Genomic DNA, 27,589 nt, shown 5'->3' on the forward strand with positions numbered 1-27,589 from the left:
AAAGCCTTATTTTTTACAAAGAGGTCTTCCCTGTCTAGGAAACAGTAAAGTAAGTACAGCACCCCTACCTCTGAGCTCTCACGAACACTCTGCTTCCCCTTACTGTCAGTGAATATCCATTAGATGTTAAGCTCCTGAGGGCAAAGACTGCTTTGTTCCCTTCAGTAGCCTCCACCAGTGCAGGCACATAGTAAGTTCTCAGTAAAAGTATTTACTGAGAGAAGTTCTTTAGCTACTGCAGAGTTTACTCCTTTAGACATAGAAGTCAATTTTAAATTTAGTCCTATTGATATCTTAGAACGTGTCTTAGAAAACATCCCCCTTTTTAAGAGACATTAGGGGACATAATGTGGCCTCTTCTTTGAAGGTCATGATTGAACAGTCTCTATGATGAGGATGTCCTTAGGGCTACTGAGTAAAGCAAGATCATTAACTCTGACACTAAATGGCTCCACAGTTATATATAGAATATTGTATGTAATATGCATCAACATTATAGGATATTAGTATTTTAATACATGGGAAAGAGGGGCTCACTGCTGAATGACCACCAAAGAGAAGTGCCAAACCGGTTGGACAGTGGGTCAAGCCCACTCCATACCCATTGGGAAGATACTAGAGAAAAGATACCCACACCTGGTATTGAGGAATGAAGAGGGAAAGACAGCAGCCCTTCTAGTTCACCCCAAGCATATGGGACTTATAAGGTTCCATGGTTTCCTCTTCAGAAGTCCTGAACTGATAAAAACATCTCTCCCTCTTGCAGCCTTGTGGTTCCTCAAGACTCGCTTCACTGCCACTGCTTCAGGACATCAAGCCTAAGAGCCTCTTCAGGGACTCAATTTGCTTCTGGCCAAGGGCAGGTCTTTTGCCAGCTCCCTAGCTGTCTATAGAAGGAGTCTCCTGGGACTGGAGGCTGCAAGGAACAGTTCTCCTCACATCAATCTGCTCTTCATTGAAAGGTTATTCAGAAAGCCCAAGGGCCCAGCTGCTCCTCGTGGATCCCAGGGAAAGGTTCTTTTAGACCATCTGTGCATTAATTGTCCACTAACTCTCAAGGAAGCCTCCGGCAGGAATGGAAAAAAACACTCTTCCTTCCTCTTTCCCACAGACTCAGCCACCTGAAATCACTCTTTGGACACTTCAGTGTTTACTTCTCAGAAATGATCATTCCCTTAAAATAAAAGATCCAAACTAGTTAAACAAGTGTCCTCTATGTCAGTATTCTCTACCAGTATCTACAGCTATGAACGGCAAAGAATAACCAAAAATGAAGGTGATTGTTCTGATTTTGGCCAAAGACCAGATGCTGATTAAGCTTTGGATCCCAACAGTTGCAAAACTCCACGTATGGGAACACGTGTGTTATTGAGGAAGACATTCTGAGCCAACTGGCCACAGTGTGAAGAAGCCTACCCCTAATGCCCTTTGAGTTCAAGGCAGCAAGAGAGTCCATCAAGGTACAAAGATGCGGACCCATTCTGAGTTTTCTCTGTAGCTTATGATGACGCTCTGAATACAGGCTCTGCAAATTCACTGGTGGGGAGGGGGAACCCTTGCCTGGGAGTTTCTATGGAAAACAAAATGCAGTCTAACGTTCACAAAGATAAGTTATCAAAGATGTGTGATACATATGTGTTGCTTATAATAGCTGAACATTAGGAGCAACTTTAACACTCCAAAATAGAGGTCTAATTACGTAAATTGTATCTATAACTTGGGAATCTATGTAGCTATTAGAAAGTGTAATAGTACTCAACAACATAGGAGGTCATAGTATGCTGCTAAGTGATAAAAGCTCATAAAACAACCTGTGAAGTGTGTGTGTATATACATATACAGACACCTAGATTTTCTTCTCTATGGCAAGGAAAATAATTAGAAGTCTATGCCACAACATGCTAACAGTTGTTAAAATGGTGGATTTTTGTATTTTTATACACACTTAATATATTTTCCAAAATCTCTATACTTAAAGTATTATAATTTTGTGGCCAGACTTTAAAACATATAAGATGTTACAGAGAGGAGGGGGAAATGCTTTGGAATAAAGTAAATACCTGAAGTTGCTTTGTACATTTCACTTAATGTTTCTGTGATTACTCTAAAAAACTGTTAAATCAATACTATCTAGTAACTAAGGGAATGTGATATTTAAAATGAAATAAATTAGCGAGAGCAAAGTTGGCCTTACTGCCTTGGGCTGCGTCAGAGCTGGTGGGCTTGATGACCCGGTTGGCGTCCTCATGAAGGGCTCCGAACCAGTCTTTCAGCCGGGAAGCAAGGTTCCTCAACTCCTTGTCTGTGCAGGCTGCAGAAAAGCAAATGGAACAAACAGTGAATCCATGGACTTTCTCCTCTAGTTAGCTCTCTGCCCTCAACATGCAATGCCATCCACGAAGCCACGCTCAAAACAAACCTCCCTCTCCAACCACAACACAACTCCTTACCCCTACTTGGAAAACAGGCCAAAGATACAGCAATGACAGGTAAGGAATGTGCCAGAGAGCCTAGACTCCCCGGGGAAGTAGCATTGTTCAGAACTGAATCTGGACTGCCTCAGAGATGTTAAAGCAAATGCTAATGGTCTCACAGTTGTTCACCAGTCTCCAAAGACCCCAAAAGATCCTTCTTGCTAACGCAATAAAACTTGCTATTGCAATTTGCCAGAGACCACATTTTCCACTAAATTCATGCCAAGAGAGATTAAAACTCGGGAATAGCCAATGTCCTTAGTGAGAGGCTGCCTGGAACACTAAAAGATCCCAGTAATGGCAGACTATCAATGTTGTTTTAGCCCAAGGTTGGGATTGGTGCATGTGGCCTATTTTGCTGGCCTTTTGGCAGACTGAGCCGACTTTCCCCTAAAGAGAGATGGATGCCTTCTCCATGCAAGTGTCCTTTCTCTTGCAGCCCATCTCTAACTATCAGGCTCATCTTTTAGGGTGCAGCATACGAACTGGGGCCAAGGAATACTCCTTCTGAGAACAAGAAGAAAACCTGGATGGATGGACGGACGGATGGACAGACGGTGGGGTACAGGTTCTGTGAAGGTCTGATAGAGTGAAGTAAGGCTTGAGGGAAGAAATCGATGAAGGAGGAACAATGGTGTGGGAAAGGGAGCTGATTTACCCTACCTCCCAGGTTTTACCCTAATTCTGGGTATAGAGACTCCCTACAAAGGGTCCAGGCAATGGCGCACTTCCAAGAGGCAGAAAAACCAGCTATTCACATCTGGAGCACCAGAAATTCAAGACCTGAGGGGCCAAACCCTCAGTAAGAAGGGACAAAGACACGAACCCCACAACTGTCACTTTTCTCAGATTCTAAAGCTACAGGGGCAGACAGTGCAGAAGCTAAGCTAAACACCATTACAGGGAAAAGCCAAGTTCTGAGTATCTTGTGGAGCTGACAGGATGCAGGTTAAAGCTGGACTCTACCAGTGAAGAGAGACCTCAGAAAATACCCCAGGCTCACGCCCAGAAGTCAATGGGGCAGTGATGAATGAGTAGACTGTCTTGCCAAAACTCCAGTCCTGCCTTCAGTCAGTGCAAACTCTCACTAAAGAGAGCCTCCACCTGCCTCCAAAAGAAGAGAAGAATATCATTCAGACCCTCTCCTCATTTTTTGAATCCATGTCCGCTCTCGGGAAAGCCCATTTTTCCTTAGCCTGGGATTTGGGGCTTGATGGGGAATAGAGCCAAACTTCCCAGATCCCAGGTGGGAAAGGCCTCCCCGACCTGTAAACCCAGGATATCATTAAGTCAGTATAAATTAGACCAAGTATGTAAAGTGCTTAGCAAAGTACATGGTACATAACAATTGTTCAGCATGTGCTATGATTTTAATTACCACTACTATTATTTTTAAATTGAAGGTTTATAGGTAAGCTTAAAGCAAACATCGCAGCATGCAGAAAACCAGCACGACAACTGTGCCTCAACAAAACTGGCTTTGGCCACATAAGAAATTGGGAGACATGGATACTTGCAATGGATACAGTTGTCATTAGTCAGATGTGGCTATTTATATTAACAGTAATTTATATAAATAAAAGATGCCCAGGGTGGCTCAGTCGGTTAAGTATCTGACTTCAGCTCAGGTCATGATCTTGGATTCGTGGGTTCGAGCCCCACGCTGGGCTCTGTGCTGACAGCTCGGAGCCTGGAACCTGCTTCGGATTCTGTGTCTCCCTCTCTCTCTGCCCCCCCCCCAACTCATGCTCTGTCTCTGTCTCTCTCAAAAATAAACATTAAAACATTTTTTAAATAAATAAAGGACAGTTCTTCGGTTGCATTCACTCCATTCCAAGTGCTCACATGGCTGGGGACGCCGTACGCGATCATACACAGAGTGTTTCCATCATAGCACAATTCTGTGCCAGATAAAATGGATGAAGTTAGTTATCCCTTTGGGATTTCCAACTTTTTGGAGGTTCATCATGATATGTTCTACCTCTACTCCTTCCCTTTGGTCTTTAAAGATGGGCTGAGGAAGAAGATCCCATGCCTGCTCAAGCCAGCAGCCTGAATCTCACACTAAGTCACACACACAGCAAGGAGAGGGCAGGTTCACACCGACACGTGGATGGGTCCCAACTTGGAACGTTGGGATAGGGTGCTCACCTTTCTGACTTCTCAGATGCCAAGCAGCTCATAAGAGAGAGGATGTGGTCTGTTTTCCTGATAGGAGTGAGATGTGGGCTCTAGAGTCAATCTCACATTTGAAAATGGAAAATTAATAGCATCTATTTCTTCTCAATTGCCATGCACACCATCTATTCTAAACGTTCTCCAAGCAGAGAAAATTGCCAAGTCAACTTGCAAAGGAAATGAATCCCCATCTCACACTGCAGGATAAATTAGTCAGTCATGTTTAACTAAACCCTGACAGATGTGCAGGTAATCTATATCTTTAGAAGGCTGTTGAATTTCCCACAGGCTTTCCAAAGTACACAGGCTCTGGATGGCGGATGGAATCAGGCGCTGGAATCTTAAAAGAGAGAATCTGTCACTCGGGGAAGTGCACAAGCAAGATGCCACTGGCTTGGGTACAGAGAGATCAGAAAGCCAGAATGGAGACAGGAGGCACTCAATTACTGGGCCCTGTTCACTCGCTGTGTCTTCCACTGAATGTCCGAATGGGGAAAAAGTCAGGCACTGTTGGCCTGGAGCTAGATACATCCCAAAGAAAAAAATAAAGATGACAGCCTGCAGAGAGCTGTTTGTTCAAATTGGGTATTCTAGCCAAAAAAGACATGCCAGCAATGGGGGGTAGGGAATGCTCGCCTTTTAAGGGGCCTGTTGTAGCCCCTGATAAAGGTATGAACTGAGGATTGATGCTTTCAGAAGTGGAGGCTTAAAGGGCACCTCCCACACGCTCCATTCCTTTCTGGGGAAAATTAGTTTTGGGGGAGAGAAAACCTTGATAAAACCACGTCCACCTGCCATTCTCACATGGTGCCCTGAGGTGGACCACTCCTTGTGCTTTCTCAAGAGGGGGTCTGAGCTCTCCTCTCCTCCTGGTCAGAGAAGCCTGATACCCAGGCCAGGAGCATTAGAATCCCCAGAGGACTCGGTTCACTCATGCAGGCTAAGACCTGATCCCCCTTGTCCCTGGGTTACCTTCCTGAGTGAGTGAGGCCAGCCACTCCTCTTCACGTCCCCTCCCTTCCCTTCGCTTCCCTCCTGCCCTGCACTGGGGCTTCAGCTCACTTTGAACTACCCTCATTCTCCCAAGTGTCTCTTCTTGTTTCCACAGGTTACTCCCCATGTTTTTGTTTGTTTTTTTTTTTTTTTAATTTTTTTAACGTTTATTTATTTTTGAGACAGAGAGAGACAGAGAGAGACAGAGCATGAACGGGGGAGGGGCAGAGAGAGAGGGAGACACAGAATCGGAAGCAGGCTCCAGGCTCTGAGCCATCAGCCCAGAGCCCGACGCGGGGCTCCAACTCACAGACCGCGAGATCATGACCTGAGCCGAAGTCGGACGCTTAACCGACTGAGCCACCCAGGTGCCCCACTCCCCATGTTTTTGACAGGCCCTCAATCTGCTCCAGCATGGCTGGGGCACAGGCAGCATCCTCGCCTCCTCCTGTGGTCAGAGAATGGCACCACCAGGCACTCGCATCCTCAGGGCACACACCTGGGAATTATCCTGGGATCCCTAAAAAAAAAGTTTCTTGCTTCTTGCTGGCTCCACTGCCTTCATTCCAGTCCTTATCACCACCGCTACGCGCACCAAGGAGGCTGGATCAGGATCCTAATTGGTTTCCTGTCTTTCCCTCCACTCTCCCTTCTCCATCCAGCAGTCAAAGCACTCTCTTTCTAAAGTGACGTCACTTTCCTGCTTAGTTAGCTCCTTCAGAGCCTCTTAATCACTCTGCAGGCAAGTCCAAATCCATAATGTGACCTGTGCTTCGATCGCAGTGCCCTGCCCTGCCTCTGGTCTCCCTCTTCTCCTCGGGGCTCCCTGCTCTGCCCTGTCCTTTGCAGAAGCAGCTCCACCTGGGGCACCCCTCCTCGGTGTCTTGCTAATATGCAAATTTCTAGGATCTCTGCTTTTAATGTGTTTCCTCTTCGAGGACTTCCCTAAGCCTCACAAGAGGGGGGTTTCCCTTCTGTGTGCTTCCAGCACCATTACCTCTCGTTCACTGTCCACCTTCCCCTCTAGGTGGGAGCAGCGCCCGGGGCGTGGCTCACCTCAGAGGGGCCAGCATCTTAGGCAGCCCATTCCTGGCATAAAGAATGCTGTTGATAACATACTAACTAACCAAGCGTAATAACCCCTCTTGTTGCCTTTTGCAAACTTCCATTTATCCATCTGCAAAATGGCATAATAAAGCTCAGCTCATAGCATTACTGCAGGGAATGAGAGAGTATCAGTAAAACATAGCTCACAGCTACTGGAGTAGAGCAGGGACTTAACAAATGTAGATTCCTCTTCCCGTATCCCAACTGGCTGCATAATGTGTTATAATTTTATCCTTATGTTTTTGTTGAAGCCTGAGGAGATGCTTGTGATATAAAAAATAATACCTCTCCTTCACTTATTTTGTAGGTGGCTTGGTACAAATTAAGAAGGTTCGACGTGCAATATATATCTGCCTTCTCCCGCATAGAAAAGCTCCATAACCGAGGGTTTGGTTTGACTTCTCTGTGTCTGTATTCTCAGCCCTTACCAAGGATGGATACATAGTTTTTCAAAATATATGTATTAAAAAAAAAAAACAAACAAAACAGGAAAACATGAATACACTGGTTACAAGCTCCTTAAGTCTCACAGCTATCAAGTGACAGAGACAGGATTTAGATCCAGGCTGTTTTCTTGCTGGGCTGCCCTGGGTGCTGGACTGGCTCCTTGCATTAACTGGGCTTGAGGGGAGCCAGCAGTAACTGGGGCAATTAATAGACTTGGTCCATTTTCTGAGTTGGAAAAAAAATCCAAACATCAGGCCTTCACAGGTACAGGAAGTTCTGCCAATGATGCAGGTGAAGCAGCTGGCTGAGTATTAGAGGGATGAAATCAGGCTCTGCTTTCATTAGCTCTGGCGTGAGAACAGTGGTCCTACGGAAGGAACACACAGCCTGCTGCCTTCCTGTTAGGCTCCCAGGAGCGGGGATCACATGTGCGGCCACTGGGGCTTCATTAGAGAAAAGTAGAGTGCCATTGCACATTACTCCAGTGTGTACAAAAAGACAGCTTTGTCCCCCAGGAAAGCCCAGCGCTCAGGCAGAGAAGGGCCCAGGTAATTTAGTGGTCTCCCAGTGGACTTGTCCTGTCTCCTTGGAAAATATAAACAAAATGCAATAAGCAAGTGTAAATAAGGCACATGCAGCCGCCGTGGAAGGTATATAGCCCAGGGAAGAAAATGTGATCACTTTTCCCACCTGGGCGCCCTCTCCTCTCTCCACCCAAGGCCTGGAGCTTTAAGGGGCCTCGAGCTAGACTGGATTTGACTGCAACAGTGTGCACGTAAAGCAGTAGTACATCATGAGTGACCCGGCTGACAGGGGCGGGAAGGAGGTACCAGTACCTAAATACTATAGGGCAGAGATGGTGTTAACAGGATTACTGCAGCGCTAGTGACGTTTTGAGGGAGGAAGGGAGGGGTGCTTTCATTTATTAGTATTTGCTCGTGGGGCAGTGAGCCCGGGAAACAGCTACTGAAGGAGAGAAAGGGGCGCTTCTTGAGTATCAGTCAATGGGTCCTGCCTGCCCCCAGGCCACCATCACACCACAGTCCTTGTCTCCTTCAGACAAAGCCAAGGCCTAGAAAGGAGGGGTGGGGAAGTTTCAAACAGGTGCTGGTTTTGGAAGTGGGGAGACAGAAGCCAGGCAATCCAAGCTTCTTAGGAAAGGGTTCCCCAAGGTGGTAACTGGTGTTCCGAGCTGGTCTCAGCTTACTGATGACTTTGGTGGCTGAAGGACACTCTAGAAAGGCCTCTCAGAGGATTAAACAGAAAACCAGAAGGCAAGGAAATAATCAGAGGGATAAAAAAAAATATTTGGAGTGATATAAAAAGTGGAGGTGGGGGCAAATTCTGCATTCAGAGCTGTAGTGTTAATATCTAATAGAGTGAGCAGGAGTGTGTGTGTGTGTGTGTGTGTGTGTGTGTGTATGTTTGGATGTTAAAATCCTAACTGAAGCCACATTTGAACACTCAGTTGTGGATATTTGAAAATGGCAAAGCTGACACACAAGCATTGTAGGCGATCTGTAAACCTCTGCTAGGGCACCAATTACTGGTAAACTCGTGTAACTCATGAAATCCTTCAGCTAAAGAGCCGAGGAAGAAAACACCCCACCTGTCACATGAAGCCACTGCGTTCTGCCCCTCTAGCCTTACCAGTGCTTAGCTCAGGGTTCCGGAAGAAGTTAATATGAAAACAGTTAGAATTTAATTTAAACTTTAGTGCCTCTGAAGGTAATTAAAGAGTTGGGCCAGACCGGAGCTCTCTCTGGAGCAGGCCGGGAGGCCTCTCAGAAACCGAGACTTGTGAAAGCAATCTTCTTCAGCCCTCCTAGGTGCTGTTGTGCTTAATTACTTAATCAGAGCAACACTGGATCAATGCACTCAGAGTGCGTGCAATTAGCATCTCCTGCAAAAAGTCCAGCTGAGCCGTTTTTAGGGCAGAGATGAGGGGATGAGCAGAGTCCAGGCTGGAACAAACACCAGGATGCCTTCCCAAGCCGCTCAGGAACACGTAGGCTCGATGCCACCCTCAAGTACACGCAGGCTCCTTTTCCCGGTAGGGACCTGGGCCCCCGTGCTGTTGGCGCACACAGCGCACGGCAAGTGCCCCAGAGTAGGGCTGTTATGGAACCAGGCTGGAATGCTGGCGGAAAAACCAAGCGGCACTCGGAGATCTTGGTGGATCAGAGATTTATTTACCACGGGCGGGCTCAGAGGAGACCGTTTCTCCAAAGATCTGAGCGCCAAATGCAAGTGGGGAGGGTAACTTACAGTTGTCAGCCTCCGTATCTGTGGGGGTTTTCGCGCACGCAGCAAACGAAGGAAGAAGCACCCGGAGGAGGGGTCTCCAAGTTAGAGACCAGAGCGTGTTTTAGTCCCGTGGGCCATCGTTGGAGCAGTACTTTATTCACTTTTCCAACAGGGCAAGTGTGTGGGAATGGAGCGGACGGGGGCTATACTTCACAGGAGCTTGAGAGTGTGAGACCGAGCAAGGCTACAGTCCCCTGTGACCATGGACCCTACTAAACTGGAACTCAAAGAGGTGAGGGTTGATTCTGCTTAGCAGGGTTTCAGAAGCAGTAACCACATCCTGGTTAAGGGGATCCTGGGGCAGCAAGAGGGCGTAACTAGGCTCCGCAGAAAGATGGAGCTGAGCTCGGAGGCCTGCACTGCCATCCTGGCTGAGGCTGGACAGGTGACTTTCCCACTCTTCACCTTCCTCATGTGCATATGGAGAAGGAGCTCATAGGATTATGGGAGGACTGCATGGGAATGCACTCAAGTGCCCAGCATGTCGGCAGCGGGTGGCTCGGATACCGTTTGTGTTTGTGGACACGGCGTGACACAGTGATCCACCAGAGGGAAGGTAGGGAAATCAAGATCACACATGCCGTATTTGCACCTGAAATGACCAAGTGAAGCTAGCCAGTTAAATGGCTAAAGAGAGATTCAAATCCACATCTCTTGGGGCATCTGGGTGGCTCAGTCGGTTGAGTGTCTGACTTCGGCTCAGGTCATGATCTCGCAGTTCGTGAGTTTGAGCCCTGCGTCTGACCCTGTGCTGTCAGCTCAGAGCCTCTGGAAGTTCACTTGATCTGCTCTCATACCATAGCCCCAGGTGCGTGCACCTGTCCTTCCACCCAGTCCTCCCCGCAGGCGCAGGGCCCCTTCCACAAGATTAGGACCAAGCAGCTGAGTGCATGGCAGGACCACACTCCCTCCCAGGCACATGAACAGGGAACAGACGGCTGGTGCTGTGGCTGAGAGCCCAGGCTTGTGGGCCTGACAGCCTTGGGTCTGAATGCCAGCTTCGAGTGTGTGAGCTGCTGTTCTCCACCTAAGTCCATGCTCTTCTTGAAACTTTTTTTCTTCCATACATAAAACAGGGATACTGAGAGTATCAGCCTCACCGGGTTGTGGTAAGGATTTGCTGTGAAGTGAAGTTTTCCAAACCTAAGAGGCAGTCACCACCATCTTGCCCTCTGAGAAACTTCTGGAGCTGGTAGTGTTCACCACTGGGAGGTAACAGAGAATAAGCTCCCAGCCGTAAGCGGCTTTCGTGACTGGAAACACGACTGAAGTTTCCTGAGGGGAATTTTCCAAGCTTATACAAGGTGAATCTCCATTTCTCACTGGAGATCATCGCAGAGAGATTTGAGCGTGCTCAGATTAAATTGTGTTGTTATATGTAAATCCAGGTTTTACTCTTCAGGGCCTAAAACATCAGTACAGATGCGTGTTCTCTTATGCTGGGAGAATGCACCATTTTCTGTAAACAACAGGCCTGAGCAAAGGAATTAGGGCCCCATTATTCAGGAGCTCACTAATAAAGTCCTTAAAAAGCAATCTTTGAAAGAGCTTAAAATACTGACATTAAACTTGAAGGAAAATGAGTTAAACTAATTAATGGTAGAGCCTACAAGCATAGATGGATAAATATCCCTATTAACCCCATTATGACTATTCTTAGTAACCTGATTTGAGGAGACTTTAATGTTCCCTTTGATTCGAATGATAATCCTTCATGTGGAAAAAGAAATACATTTAGAATTTACACAACATTTGTAAGTGTGCATTAGCAGAGTAACACTTACTTTTTCCCGCTGAATAATCTAGAGCAGGGAGGTTAGCTAGATGAAATAAGCTTTTAAAGCTTCCGATAAAATCCACAGCCTTTTCCACCACTCCGCGGTAAAAAAAAAAAAAAAAAAAAAAAAAAGTGGATGTACAAAATCTTGGTTGGAAATGCCAACCATGGCTTCAATTGTGTTTCCCAGACACTGGGTAGGTATTTCCCTACAAATCTCAAAAAGATTAGTGGTGCTGTAGAAAAAACAGCATCATAACCGGCAATTTGACTGAAGGGCTTCATGGTCCTCGACTAATAAAGACTAAATGCCAGAAATGACAACTGCCCTTCTCACCTAAAATCAGCAATGGCAGATGCTTCAGGACAAGGTGTGGGATACAGGCTCAACCCCAACTCCTGGGAGGAGCCGGGGTGGACAGAGCCCTGGGAAAGGGGCTGGGTGAAGTCCCTGTGTGGGCTGTCCCACCGCCAAGAGGCAGACAGACAGTTACTCTGCATTTTCTTAATCTCTAAGCTCAGGCGGCCGATGACAGTCTGGGAAGGCTTCCAAAAGGAGGCAGGGCTCTAGCTGAGATGACGTGCAGGGAGCACTTAGATAAGGGGAAGACAGTCCAGGCAGGTCTTCGAAATAATGAGGAAGCCAATATGAATGATGCGACTTTTTCTTAAACTAATTTAAGATTAACGCTGCTTGGATTAAACACACCAACTTTAGCATGATTAGATCTAATTCTCATTCATAAACATGTAAAAAATCAAACATGTATAAACGCTTACATAAATGCATATATATGTAAAATGCTCCATGTATCTGTCTAATGATATTCCAATATATTAGAGATTATATAAATGCTTATATACCTTTCAAGGACCGTCTTCTGACCAGGTAGCACTGACAATGCCAGGAGTGACACGTAAGCCTATATCTGCAGGAGGTTTTAGTGACAGAAGACTTATCTTTTGAGTACATATCAGATGAATCTCCATTTTGGGGCTCCTGGATGGCTCACTTGGTTAAGCATCTGACTTAGGCTCAGGTCATGATCTCACAGTCCATGAGTTCGAGCCCCACATCGGGGTGTGTGCTGACAGCTTGGAGCCTGGAGCCTACTTCAGGTTCTGTGTCTCCCTCTCTCTCTGCCCCTTCCCCACTCACACTCTTTCTCTCTCTCTCTCTCTCTCAGAAATAAACATTAAAAAAAATATGAATTGCCATTCATAGTTGGTAATTTGTATCCAGTTCAACCCACTCAATTTCAACATCCAAATCTGGGCAGTATTAAATAGAATTTAAGTTTCTGTGTTTTTCAACACTTAAAGCACCAATACGTACATGTATGTTTTTACCCTTAAAGGTGAGATCAACTTATATTGTTATTTAATGGGTCAGGAAGCCACAAAAGATGGGTGCAGGACCATGAATGCCAAGCTTGGGACCAGAGATCTATCTGATCCTGATGGTCTAGGATGTGTACAGAACCTGAGATTGCCTTTTTAGCTTGGGGGTGACAGGAGGTCACGGGCACACTTTTATTCATGACTAGGTAGGGGACCAGGAGTAGATATGAGCCAAAGGCAGAGAAACGCGATATCCAATTAGTTCCTTTCCTCTCAACACTGCTGCCTCTCCTGGACCAGAGTGGATGGTGACATGGGTATATGGACTAATGGGATGGAAGGAAGCGCCACACCCTTCTTGTGACAAAGGTGCAACAGTGCCTCCGGGGCTACTGTCATCTTGAGTAAGAGGGTAGACTTTGGAGCTGGGATCAAAAACTCCCAACTGGGACTGAGGCCAGAATGGGATGGTCCTGAGTATGCCTGGAGCATGCATGGCCTGGCATCTTCACTTCCATGCTTCTAGTGGACAAACTGACAGAAGATTGGGATAGTGAAGCAGGGTCTGACGAAGAAGTGCCTGCTGAAACCATAAAGGGTATCTTCAGCAATTCCAAACCCTGCCAGGTGCAGTGTTTCACTCACTATTCTTTTCACCCTTTCGCTCGTATAACTAACTCTAAGTCTATTTCCACTCTGGAAGCCTGGGGGCATGAATGGGTATAGTGACCCAGCAAGAAAAGAAAATGGTATCCAAGCCTCATGGGAACACCGTGGGCTCAGAGAGGACCTTGTGCCTGGCATAAAGATGAAATGGTAGCTACTATTTTACTGCTAGAAACACTACTATCTTTGGTCCAAACTGTCTGTTTAGAAACCTAGTATCTACCAAGGCAGTGTGACATAGCTGGAAATTTCCCTCTTCCCCTCCTAAATATCATATAATCAACAATATAAGCAGAATAAAATCGTAAAGTCCATTTTTAGTTAAACTGCAAAACAGATACATAATCCCTAGCTTTGAACAATACAGCAGAAGCCACCTGCAGGGAAGTAAAATGTCCAAAGCCAATTAAAAAAATCAAAAACGTGTTTATGATAGGCAAAGGGCTCCTCCTGAAGTCAGAGACCAGTATTTCTTGTCAAGCAAGGACTAAGGGACTGAAAGGAAAGGACAGGGCACACAGATCAAGCAGAAGTTGCACAGGAAGAAAAAACAACAAGAAAGCAGAAAAAGAGGAAAATGGCCAAGGGCAGCAGGTCTCAGAAAATGCCGGCAAAATTGTTCTTCCTGTAGGCAAGAGGCTCATTCCAAAGTGCAGCTTCAGTTATAACAAGAGAACTGGAGAACTGAAACAGAGCTGTTCCATAGAAACAGGACAGAATACACAGAGCAGCCATTTTAGCAGGAAACCCCCTTTCATGGGTGACTTAGGAAGCAAATTTGGATTGTGAGTCTACAAAGACTGAAGGATTCCTCTCCTTCCATCTACTGGACTCTATGTGAAATAGGCAGGCCAGTCAAGTCTAACTTATAACAATTTTTTTAATAACTTTTTTTTTTAAAGATGCTGACAAGTTTATACATACCCGTACAAACACCCATACGCTGTAGAAAAGAGCAGTAAAACTTGGCACAGAACACTCAGCAGAAAAAAAAAAATGGAAAAGGTGAAAATGTAGAACAAGTATAACACCATGAATTAGAGTGAAACAATCACCTTTGTGAAGAAAGAAAATAAAACAGTATACAAGAAATCAGAGAAGAGATGAAGAGACCCTGGAGGAAATGGCATGTGAGCATTTAGATCCCCAGCAAAAAGAAAAAAGAAAAAGAAAATCATAAAAATGAAGGCACACTGAAAAATGCACAAAGGAATGCAGAAACTGGAAAACTCAGTGAGAGAGAAGGATGTCAGAAATGACAGGAGAGAACAACATGAAAAGGAAAGAAAGAAGGAATTATAAAGCATTAGAGAGTAAGGACACCTGGGTGGCTCAATCAGTTGAGCATCTGACTCTTGATTTTTAGCTCAGGTCATGATCTCATGGTTCGTGGGATCCAGCCTTGCATCCAGCTCTGTGCTGATGGCATAGGGTGGTCTTCTTGGGATCCTGTCTCTCCCTCACTCTCTCTGCCCCTTCCTCTCCCTCCCTCTCTCTTTCTCTGTCAAAATAAATAAACAAACTTACATATAAAAAACAAAAACAAAAATCCACGGAGGATTAGAGAGCAAATGACAGTTACAGAGAAGAGGCAAAGGAATGCCTACATGTGCATGATGGAAGCCTTTGAAGAAACAGGAGAAAACAATGCAACAGGGCATATATTTAAAATAGAATTTGTTAAACCATTTCTGAAATAAAACAAGAGATGAACCTACATATTGAAAAGGCACAGCATTAGCCAGAAAAAAAAAAAAAACCTGGAATGGCCAGTACTAGGATTTTTTCTAATGAAGTTACTGGATTTTAAAAATAAATATTGATCCAATAGCAGAGAAGATATCCATGGAACACATGAGAGAGAAAAAAAAAATAAATCTGCCCTCAGATCTCAAATAGCAATATTCCAAGTCAGAATCTAGTGGAGCAACATCTAGAAGAAAGTCAGGAAAAAGTTGAACCAAAACTTTTGTATCCCCATGAGCTAAGAATAAATGCTACAGAAAACTGGTTTTGAGCATACAGTGACTTGGGGAGAATGGTTTCCATGAGTCGTCCATAGGAGCTACTGGAGGACTCACTGTGGTCAACTATGGAGAGGACTTGGGAAATGCAATTATTTATGAGTGAACAAAGGTGGAGGAAATTAGGGTGAGAGATGAGAGTGCAAAAAAGAAAAAAAAAAGAGGAAGGGAAAAACATGCACTGTATGGCTACTGTGTTGATTGCCTCATATACAGTAGTTCGGGGATCAGATAAAAGCATCAAAAAACGGGGGCGCCTGCGTGGCTCAGTCGGTTAAGCGTCTGACTTCGGCTCAGGTCATGATCTCACGGTCCGTGGGTTCGAGCCCCGCGTCGGGCTCTGTGCTGACAGCTCAGAGCCTGGAGCCTGCTTCAGATTCTGTTCTCTCTCTCTGCCCCTCCCCTGCTTGCACTCTGTCTCTCTCTTTCTCTCTCAAAAATAAACATTAAAATTTTTTTTAAACATCAAAAAATGACAAATTAAGTAACAAAAGAGTGACTATATTTTATAGAACAAAGGGAAACTTTTAGAGGAAAATTATATTAACTATTATCAAGTGATAGAAGAAAGGGAGGTGAAGTGAAAATGGGAAAGAAAGATGAAGAATCCTATTAATTTTACTGCCATTTAAAGTGGTAACATCCCTGAGTATCAGAAGAATTATACACATGCCCTCCGTCCACACACAGAAAATAGTACACACAGTGAGGAAAAAAAAAAATAAAGGAAAACAGAATCAGAAATAACAGAGGTGGTAGAACCAAACATAATTTTTTTATATCAATAAATCTAAATGGCTTAAATTCAGCTCTTCAGAGAATAAGATTTTATTTTTTACAGAGTCACAGAGAAAAACCCAACTCCATACAGATTACAGGAGGCCTGTAGCAATGACAAAGTGATTCAGAAAGATTGCTACCTACGTTTTGACCCCAAAATTCCACTTTGAGACTATAATCTACAAGAATGCACATATGCGTGTTTGAAGTAACATGTATACAGCTATCCATTACAGCATTATTTCCAATGGCAAAAGGCTAGAAGTAATTGAGATGTCCATGCTTATATCAATGATAGTACATCTACCCGATGGAAAACTCTTAACAGCTATCTGTATAATATGCAAGGATCTCCAAGATACATTAAGTTAAAAAAGCAAAGTGTATCAAAACTCCACTATCTGTGTTAAAAAGGGACCCTAAGAATCTGAACCAGTGTTTACTTTGAGATGCAAGGAACTCTTTAAGGATGTACAATAAACTAAATAAGAATGGCCTCTGCTTTATGGGGAGTAGGAGCTGGACAGACAGCAGCCAGGAACAGGAGGGAGAATTCCTGCGCTCCTTGTAATACTCTTTGGTTGTGATGTGAATATACACCTCCTTGAAAAATTTAAGTCTGTTTCCTTGTGTGTCTCCCCCACTAAGCTGTATGCTCCCTGAATGCAGGGACTCTGCACCTCCTTGGCACTGAGCTCAAGGCCAAAATCACGCAAGTGTCCAATTGAGGTTTGTTGACTGGAAGAACAAATGAATGAACAAATGCAGTGGGGGGGGGGGGGGGGGGGGGGGGGAGGCTCTGAGGTGGCAAAAAGCTCCAGTGGAATGAGCACCAGAGACCCCTGAACTGTGTAACTCGGGACAGTTTGCACTGATTCATCAGTTCTAATTCCACATGCTAATAACATTTTTCTTTTTAATCCCAAGGGGGAAAAATAATCCCCAATACTTTTTTTTTTTTAATCAATACAATCTGTGCGCTGTTCTCCATCCTGCCCTGTGACCTTGGATAGGCCGAAATTCAATTCCAGCACTCCCTGAGTCAGACACTCTGGGGGATGCAGAGACGATTAACACAGCCCTTGCCCGGTGCTCAGTGTCCCCTCTCCTTGTTTGTAAAAGGAGAACGTTTTCCCTGTACTGAGTTGGTAGAATTTTAACGATGAAGACTTGAGCCACTTTCTCTCTCAAAATGCTCCTTCCTGGAGAACCAAGGTTCAGTTCAAGTATTTGTTCGTCTGTCGAGTCTTCTCTCCACCTTCCAGGAGGATTCGACTGCTCCCTCCTGGGGTGTCCCTAAGGCCCCAAACTTCCAGTTCCGCATTTCTGTGCTATGCCACAACCTGTCATCCCTTCTGGACTCTGAGAGCCAATGTGGCAAGGATTCTGCCACAGTCCCACATGTAACTATCCTGGCAGAGTGTCTGGTTATAAGCAGACAATGATACATGTTTGGAGAAGGCACAGAGAAGATAATGTGAATCCTTGGAGCTAAGTGAAAACACTGCCCCCATCACCCACCTAAAAATACCAAGAATAAACATGGTGAACAGGTCAAATAAAAAAGTGTGCCACTGAGGATGGATGCAGGGGTGAGTCATAACTATCACAGAGACAAATAACTTCCAGCCAACAGAAGATCATGTTTCATTGGGGGCAAGAGGGAGAGAGAAACACATATGTGCCTGACTTAAATTAAGGCGACTGTACCCAGAAACACACACTGTTTCACTGTAGCCCCAGGATGCCTGGGAAGGCGATCCTACTCTCCACTTCACATTTGAGAACACCATGGCCTACATAGGTTAGAGGCTGCCCATTCTTATCTCCACACCCCCCAACATACACATAAAGGCCAAGGCTGACATTTCAACCCAGGACCAAATGCTTATGGGAAGGATGGCCTGATTCTTCCACCACAGATACCATGGGGAATCCTTTGCCCAAACAAAGGAATTATGAGGAAGCCCAGAAGCTAGGAGTTCAAGGGTCCACAGGCTGAAATGGGGCCCATGGGCTTACATATAGGCACTGACCCAACTGCTAACACCTCAGCCCGCAGCCAGCCTGCTAACACCTCAGCCTACAGCAGCAGGGCATCCCTGGCATCTCATTTTCATGTTATTTTGTATATTGTGATAGAGGGATGCTAGAAGGATCACACGCACCTGGCTGGTTTCACCACTGGCTTCTCACTCTTGTCTGGATAGTTACCACTAAGTAATTTCATTTATCTGTGTCTCCGTGAGCTTATTTGGAAACCATGGAATGCTGCTTACAGAAAATTAAGCTTCATTTTCTTTAAGCACCCAGCCACTAGTGCAGGCAGGAGATGGTGATTTGGAGGTAACAGGCTTATGCATATGTAAACATGATGCATTTAGCAAATTATGTAGACTTCACACTTCACAGCATTGAAGAAAACAAAAGTCCCTTCCAAAGAAACAGAAGCGCAATAGAGTCATTCTGAAAAGAATATAGAGCTATTGGTCTGTAAGAGCAGTTGAACTCAGCTAAGAACAGAAAATAATGGTTTACAGTGTACAGCATGGGGTGGCCACAAGCCCAATGTGAACACATCTAATTTTAAGTGGTGTTAAGGCGTCTCTAAGGACTTCAGAGAATTCTAGGCCACAATGTGCCTGGAGATTGAGCTCATGGTGTGACGAGGCTGAACATTTCAAACCCAATTCCACCGTGACTCTTATGCTTCGCACAATTTCCCAGCATATGTTTTTCTTCTTGGGCCTAGAGAGAAAATTCTAGGTCGACCTTGAGCTCAAAAGCACCGCCACAGTTGAAACACCCCTGCTGTCTGTCGCACACCTTCCCTGTTCTCTGCTGGGGCTGCTGCTTCAGTCTCTGCCAATAGGACACCAGCAAGACATTGCCTGCAGATGTGATTACAAGTCTCCCTCTACTAAGGGTAAACTTATAGGCCAGCATAGTGAGTGGACTTTAGGACAAACCCAAACAAAGAAACAAACAAACAAACCAAAACCAAAACCAAAACTGGATGGGGAAGGGTATTGAGCTTGGGGGTTTCCAATCTGCAGACCAGAAGGAACAGTGGTTCTTCTGTCTGTAGGCACCCCGTCCACGCACGGCTAACCTGAGGAGCTCCAATGGCCAGCTGTCGCCTACGAGGGAAGGTGGCACCCATGCAGCTTGGCTTGTGTCCCACTTATCCACAATAACGGCAGGAATAATAATTTGTCTCAAGAGCTGCCATATATTAAATACCTACTATTGCTAACAAGTACTTTGCCTTCATGGTTTCCATTTAATTCGGGTGATCACTTGTCAGAGTCATTATTATTTCTCTTACTGATATGGAAACTGAAGCATAAAGAGGTTCAGTGGCTTTTTTCTAGCTGCCACTGGGTGCTTATTACACGACAGGTGCTACGCATAGAAGGAAGATCTCACCGTATCATCACACCTACAAGGTAGAGAGTAGAGACTTTTCATCAATATCCGCTGTGAACTGGAAAAAGTTGTATCACACGTCCAAGGTCAAGCTTATAAATGGTAGAGCTGGGAGTCGCATTTGGGTCACAGCCACAGCCATGTCTGTCCTGCTGTGTCCTGTGTTCTCACCATGTGAAAAGAGGTTCCCATTGCCAGAAAATGAGGAAGAGCTAGAGAAGCAGCTGCTTGGGCATGTAGAAGCCATCCTGTTTTCTGGGACCCAATGCTTCTCTCCTTTCTCTCCCTAACTTCCTCCCGGACACAAATGCATGCACGCACGAACAGACACACAGGGTTTCAGGTGATAGACTCGTAAAGCCTAACAACTCTTTGAGGCAGGCACTATTATTCCCGTTTTACAGCTACGGAGACTGAGCTTGGAGATGTTACTCCAACTAATCAAATTCAGCAAAATATAAAGTAGGAGGCTCGAGGTATGCACCAAGGATGTCTGACTCCGGGCCCCATACTCTTAGCCAGGAGGCCCTACGGTAGTTCATCTAATAATGAGAGACAGAGTATTGATGGTCCAGGAGCTGCTTCTAATTAAGATGCTGTCTCATGATGAGAAACACACACTGAAAATTATGGCCCTTTAGTCGATTTTATATAAGACGTAAGTCAAGTGAGTACAGACGGCTTCAAGATTTAGTTGTACCATTATGAACAACACAAGACTTCTAACACTCAAAAAAGACAGCACCAAAACAAAACAAACAAAAAACAAACCTGGAGGCCAACGTCCAATCATAGGGATTAGATTATGGGTCACAAATAGGTTAGAAAGCTGAGAGGCCATTACAAAGAAAGACAAAGAAGGATAGGACATACAAACTCCTTGCAACTTATTAGATGGCAAGAGCAGAATACAAAAGCATCTACGGTTTGATCTCATGTTACTTTGGTAACACGACATGGGGAGTGAGGACATGTGGAGAGAGAAACCGAGTCTGAGACAAAGCAGAGAGGTGAAGCTATATACAATGAAAAGTAAACAGTGGGTCTAGTACGTCTGGGGTGATCTTTGTTGCTGCTTTCCTTTTACTTGTGGCTGTTTTCTAATGGTCTACGTACGGTAAGTAAACATCCGTTATTTTATGATTTTTACCAAGTTGTTTTTTAAGCCTAAGAATGTGTATGTAGGTGAGTGTCCGACAAAAAGAGAGTCCAACGAGGCTCAGAAAAGATTGTGGGAGACCAGACCAGCATTTCCCAGACTTTAGAGCGCATGGGTATTTCCAGAAAAGAGTTACATTTGGCAAATGAAATCCATTTGGCAAATACTCTCTCTCTCTTTAGTGACTTGAACTGTAGAGTCTCATGTTAACGAGAGCTCCTTCACACGGACTTAAGCGGGAAGATGATGAATTTATAGGACCACAGAACACTTGTGTGTGTGCATAGGACATGATCTTACAGCTCCAAGGGGCCCACCTTGGGCAGTGTTTGCTTACAGCTCATTATTTATTCATCTCTACAATCTGTGCATAGTCAAAATGCCAACCTCTCCCTCCCAGGAATTCCCTTCTCTAACACCTATGACACTAACGAAGTTTTTCTCTCAGCACCTCCTATAAATATTTCCAGAACTGAAGGAAAAGCGGAATAAATATTCTTCCTCCTTTTAGGCAGGGGACACCCGGATCTGTGGCTGTCATCTCAAGTCAGAATCTCTGGTGATGCACGAAACATCAAGCTTCCTCAGTGATGCTGCGGCCCCAAAAGCATTACGCTGAGTGGTATACTTTATACAAGAACTTGTTTGGCGCCCTACTGGCCAGCCTGGATACTTCTCAGAGGAGGTCAGCAGGTGGCTGAGGCAGTGGCGGCTGATACACTGGAACAGCACGCAGTGGGGCAGTACTGAGGCCTCTGACTATGTGGGTTCCTTGTTGAACCCGCTTTTACCTGGCCATGTGGTCCCTAGTGGCGCTGTGGCCTAAAGACACTTAGGTTTACACATATGTCCCTGCTAGTCCAAGGGTGGTGACCTCAGGGCATCAAGATTTGGGGTGTTTTTGGAAATGTGGCCTCAGACAGAATCCACCATTTCAACAGTTAAGCCTGCTGTGTCCAGATTACAAATGTTCAAGACAGAAGGTGAGGAGGGAGACCCTCTTAGTTCCCCGAGCTCTGTTTGGAAAAGGGACTTTCTGTGTCAATATATCTGAGATTATCACCCAGAATGGAATGTGTACACAGCTAAAACTCATTAATCCAATGTTCTACATCAAGGGATATAAAATTCCTGACAGGAACAAACTCCCAAGAGGGTCACAATACATCCTTTTGTATTTTCTTTTTAAATCTTGTATCACGACGTGAAAACCCCCACTGACTGCAAGAGAAACCACCCATTTCTCTGACGGGCATTAATTTTTTTGTATGTAGTGACAGTCTGGCCAGGAAAGCCTGTCAGGGTGAATGGACAAAGGCCAAATTCATGTGGAGGTGACTTCTCCAGGATGCACGGTTCTGATCCTATGAAAGTAGGCTGGGATTGATTCCAACAGTCTCTGTGGGCCCACTGTTGTGGGCAACAGTGAATTCTAAAAGACTCATTTTTCCAATTTTACCAAGAGGGGGCTTAAGTAGTTGTGGAGAAGAGTTTGTAGCCTGGTTATCTTGGGAAAGAGAAATCGGCCCACCTTTTCAAGAGCAGAGCAAGAATCCAAACACTGCTAACATCAACGACGCTCACATTCTTATCCAGGGTTCATTCACCTCTAGAGGTTCTTTTCCTAAACAGAAGGCTGAAGGAGCCAGAAGCCCTGCTGGGAGGCACAGCCAGGGCTCTAAGAGGTCTTGCTTCCGACACTGTGGCCCCCTTGTTGGGTCTCCACAGGGAAGGCCAATAGGCCTGTCTGGCTGTGTGCACACATGTAGAGGGCCAGGGTCTCCTGCTGCCCTCCTCACTCCCATGTCACATGGGATAGATGTGTTCTGGGCCGTGTCTGGGGTCTGCACCCCTGGGGGCATGAGGGAAAGGGGAGGCCCCTAACAGCACTGGGTTTTTCTGTTTTTTTGTTTGTTTATTTTTTATATCACCAGGTCCGGACACCATTTCCAACAGCCCTGACCCTGCAGGACATGACGCTGAACTTAACGACACATGGCTTTGAAAGAAATCCGGTCAGATCTGAGGGGTATGGAGGGAAAGAGAAGACAAAGCATCCACGTCCTGGACCCAAGACTTGGAATCTGAAGGACATTCTTACTGAAATGGCCCAAGTCAGGCAGGCCAATGTTGCTGTTGTATAAGGGAGAAAACCTAAGGCGGATGGGGTTATGGAATCATGACAGCGATGCCTCTATGGAAGAAGGCCACTCTGTGCTGCAAAATCAGACCACTGACCAACGCTTGTGGGTTCACCTTGGGACCTTTAGAGACAGGAGTATCACTGACAATCTGTTGGGGTCTCCTTGTGAGCTCTAAGAGGGTCCTCGTGTAGAGACTGGCACAATGGTATTCCCACCTCACACTCCGCCATGAAGATTAAATGATGGTCATGCAATGCCTCGAGCATGAGCATGGTTCCTGGTGGGTGTTGAACAGGTGGGGTTCTTCTAGAACACTCACTCTCTGGCTTGCTTGCTTAGGATGCTTCACAAGGGAGGAGTTGAATCATCAATGCACGTGTATGTTCAAACTCAAATGCTATTTCCAAAATAAGCGGACTTTAAAAATCTGTGGAAAATAGATTCACACCAGAAAGCAGAACCTGGATTGTAAGCATGTGGAGATATCCGACAGTTCAGCTTGCCACCAACCAGCATCTGGCGGTGTAACAGGATGCGGTTTCTTAAAGCAATTTCCTAGTTCTCCCATGGTTTTGACCACAGTGGTCTGGTATGCTTTTTCTACACTTCTGGATGGAAGCCAACTAATGAATCTTCAGGTTAAAAGTTCGATGGAGAAAAGACTGTTCAGGCACCAAATGAGGCTGTCCAGGACTCAAGTCAGAAGAGAACCAAAGAATCAGAACTACCAGTCCAATATGGACCCATAGAGACAGCAACGTGACAGTGTCCTGAGGGAGGCCCAAGAAGGGAACTGGGAATGACGAGGGCTTAGTGTGGGGTACAGGTATTGAACCAGTCCCGTGAACTCAAGCACATCTGGGATTCTGGAGAGCTTTTCCTGCCATCTCCAGCAGGTCCACAGGCCCCAGGTCATGTGGCACAGTTTTCCTCTCTCACTCTTGTGCTTAGCATCAGTGAATAGAAGAACAGAGAGCTGAGGACAGGAGGAGCCCCTCACCCCAGTGCTTTATGGGAGTTGGCCTGTGACAGGCACTCTCAGAGCTTCCAGGGACTTAGGTGAATGAAGGTAGGGCACTCAGCTTCCCCAGAATGGGGAGCGAAACAGAGTCACCATGGACCACAGGGAGTAGCACATGTGATTTTCGGTTTTCAGTCCATCTCGCTACCAGACTATAAGACCTGTACGTACCATTATATTTCTGTCTCTCTGATGGTGGTACTTTAAAATGGTAGGAGCTTAGTATACAGTTGCTACTGGTGACCAGTGAAGAGGGACTGAGTCTTTGCTACTTTGCTACAAGGAAGTTGCTACATCCTTGCTACTTTTCTGAGGCAGATTCCAAGGGAAATGTTTGAATAACCGAAAAGTCACAAAAGACGACTAGGGTCAAGATTCTATTATTCCCCAAACCAAGCTATGTGGGTGTGTATAAACAAATAACATATGAAGAGCTTCTTCACTCTAATAATGTTTTAAAATACATGATAACATTGAAAGAATATTTACATGGAAACAACAAACGATATAAAACCTTGTAAAATAACCTAATGAATGTCTTAAGGAACATTACAGTGCAAGTATTCAACCAATGGCATCATTGCATTTGTTATTTTCAAAGAAAAGAGAGCAAAGAGTTTAAACCTCACCTGACAACACACATCAAAGGAAGTCTCACACGGATTAAAGGCTTAAGGTAAAAACTACTAACAGTACCAACTATTAGAAGATGAATAAAGGAGGAGTCTGTACATATCAAAACAATGAAAGAATTAATGAAACAGAACAAAAATTAAAGGTGTGTGTTCATTAAAAGACTTGCCACAGCCCTACACGGTGGAAGAGAGCACCGTGGACAACCAGCCACAATCCCATCCAGTTGCCATGCAAACAGGTGAAGCCTGGGAGCTCTGCAAATTGCAAGTCAACTGCAAGGCCCCCAAAGCCCAGAAGGGAATCCCCAGCTTTCCCTGCCCAGCATCAGCTTTCACCTGGAACAGGGGATCGCCAATGTTGCACCCCGCAGGCGACATGTGGTACAGTCTGGAGATATGGAGGCTGTCACAACCGCAATGGTACTCACAGCAGCAATGCTGCAAACATCCTACAGCAAACAAGACAGACTCTGGAGCAAAGAATGACCTGACCCAAAACGTTAGTAGAGCCAAGGCGAAGAGCCGTGCCCTGGAAGAGAAAAGGCAGTTACCCTGTGGTGACTCATGCCTGACAGTGATGACTGCCCAGGTGAAGAGGGGAAGAAAGGGACACAGGTCCAAACCTTGAGACTACCAGTGGAAGGTGGAAAAACCAGCAGGTTAATCCCTGCCATAAGCTGCATAAAGCTTCATCTTGAATACAGTTGTAGCTTGCTGCGGCCTTCGTTTTGTCCATGACCTCCAGCACACCTTACAGTGCTCACGAGTAACCACATTCTTGGAAAGGTGTGACGACAGCCTATTAAATATGCAGATAGAGAGCACCTGGGTGGCTCAGTCGGTTAAGCGTCTGACTTTGGCTCAGGTCATGATCTCGCAGCTCCTGAGTTCGAGCCCCACGTCGGGCTCTGTGCTGACAGCTCAGAGCCTGGAGCCTGCTTCGGATTCTGTGTCTCCCCCTCTCACTGCCCCTCCCCACCTCTCAAAAAATAAATAACACTAAAAAATTTGTTTTTAAATATACAGACAGATTGTATGGATCTGTACACCCGGAGAAGGGCGACAGAGGAGACAAATCACCCCAACAGGCCCACCAGTTAAAAACTCTATAGAAATACTCGATCTCCTCTTCTTTTGTTTTCCTGCAACTTCATTACGAGGTATATTTTATTTGTTTTATCTCGCCTTACTATCCCAACGTTTATTGTAATACTTTTTGAATGTATGTTTTACCTTCATTTGCCTTTATTCCTCTTTTTTTCCAAAATGTGTCCCTGAATTACTTTCAAAAAGAAATATTAAAAACAGCCTAAGCTACTATAAATGATAATTTAAAACACAAGTTAGAAAACACTTTGAAGAAGGCAAGCTCAATATTCTTAATATATAAAGAGTTCTTTCAAATCAATAGGGAAACCATTAGGAATGTAACTGAAAAATTGACAAAGGGTATGAACAAATGCTTTGGTGAAAGAAGAAATACAAATGGCCAATAAACACTTCTGAAAAAAACATTTGACTTCAATACTAATAAAAAAATGGAAATGGAAGTAACAAATACTAGGGTATACTTATAAAATTGGCAAACATTACAAATATAATTGCTGTTCATATACGCTGGGGTGGCAAGTGAATGCAAATTATCCAATCTTCTTGAAAATCATTTTGATTATGAGTAATTTTAAAAAGAAATAACTGGCTTCTAATTATAAATGCTACACTTGCTTTTGCAGAAAGTTTATAAAATACTGAAAAGCATAAAAATGAGAATCAGAATAGGCTAGCACTTCAGCGACTGAGAAACAAATAATTTTAACTTTCTTCTATATTTTTCTCAGTCTTTTTAAGGGTATCTTTGTGTGTGTACTGTGTTGTATGTTCAGTTTGCTACGGTTCTTTTTTCATTTAATACCGTGTGTGAGCATGATCCTGTGCCGTCGCATCATCTTTAAAAATGTAACTTATGATTGTATAGGGGCGCCTGGGTGGCTCAGTCAGTTAAGCGTCTGACTTCAGCTCAGGTCATGATTTCCCAGTTCATGAGCTTGAGCCCCGCATCAGGCTCTGTGCTGACAGCTCAGAGCCTGGGGCCTGCTTCTGATCCTGTGTCTCCCTCTCTCTCTCTCTCTGCGCCTCCCCCACTCATGCTCTCTGTCTCTCAAAAATAAACGCTAAAAAATTTTTTTAAATAAAAATGTAATTCATGATTATATAATAAGTCACATGGATACATCTATATAATAAGCCACTCGCCTTCTATGGGACATGTAGTTTTTTTACTCTTTTGTTTCTGTGTGTCATCAACAAGGCTGTGAAAAGATCGTTGTGACTCAGTATTTTCTGTACCTTTAATAATTGCTATTTGCCGAGGTTATTCTTCGAATAACAGGAAAACACATCTATTGTGAAAGAGACAAAACCTGAGAAGCTTTGCCACCCACATACTCTCATTACAGCTATTTCCCAAGGATATACTTCAGACAAAGTGGCCCCAGACAGAACTTAAGAAGTTCTTAAGAAGGGATGGTGGAGAGAGATGAAGGCAAGCATGTGGGTAAAAGTAAACATTAATGGTATAAAACGAGGGTAACAGCTTGGAAGTTACAAGAATGTGGAACCCAAACACATACCAACAAGAGCAGGTGAGTTAGAGCAAAAGCGTTCTGAGCTTTGTCCCTGTATTGTTTGGGATGGAGATATAGGTACTGGGCAAGTTTACACGCTCATAAGCAAAGGGTGTATGTCAAAATTTCTGGATTCAGTGCTCATAAAATACAAATAGAGTTAACTAGTTTCAAAACTGATGGACCAAAAAAAAAAAAAATTAGGAAAAATAATCCAAAGGGGGAAAAAAAAGGGAGAGAAGAAACATGGAAAGCCAAGAAATAATAAAAAGTAGAAACTACTAGTAAGAGGATGAAATTACCACACATATGTAGGCTGAATGCTTCAGTTCAAGATTAAAACACAGAATGAAAAACAAAACCATGCTATTTGCTGTTAACAGACAAATGAACCAAACAGGTTGAAAGCAAAAGGATAAAAAGAGATATACCAGGCTCATACCAACTAACAGAGCAGAGGTGGCTGTATTACCCAAAATATGG

General features: G+C 44.7%; 1 protein-coding gene across 1 annotated transcript in view; it reads right to left on the minus strand.

Moving 5' to 3' along the window:
* Positions 1 to 27,589, minus strand: part of SPOCK1 (SPARC (osteonectin), cwcv and kazal like domains proteoglycan 1) — a 509,861-nt gene that overhangs the window by 13,281 nt on the left and 468,991 nt on the right. The window contains exon 6 of the mRNA XM_049649233.1: positions 2,195 to 2,311. Within this exon, the coding sequence (XP_049505190.1) occupies positions 2,195 to 2,311 (117 nt within the window). The remainder of the gene's footprint in view (positions 1 to 2,194; positions 2,312 to 27,589) is intronic.

Source organism: Panthera uncia, assembly GCF_023721935.1.
Source record: "Panthera uncia isolate 11264 chromosome A1 unlocalized genomic scaffold, Puncia_PCG_1.0 HiC_scaffold_17, whole genome shotgun sequence".
Lineage (NCBI taxonomy): Eukaryota > Metazoa > Chordata > Mammalia > Carnivora > Felidae > Panthera > Panthera uncia.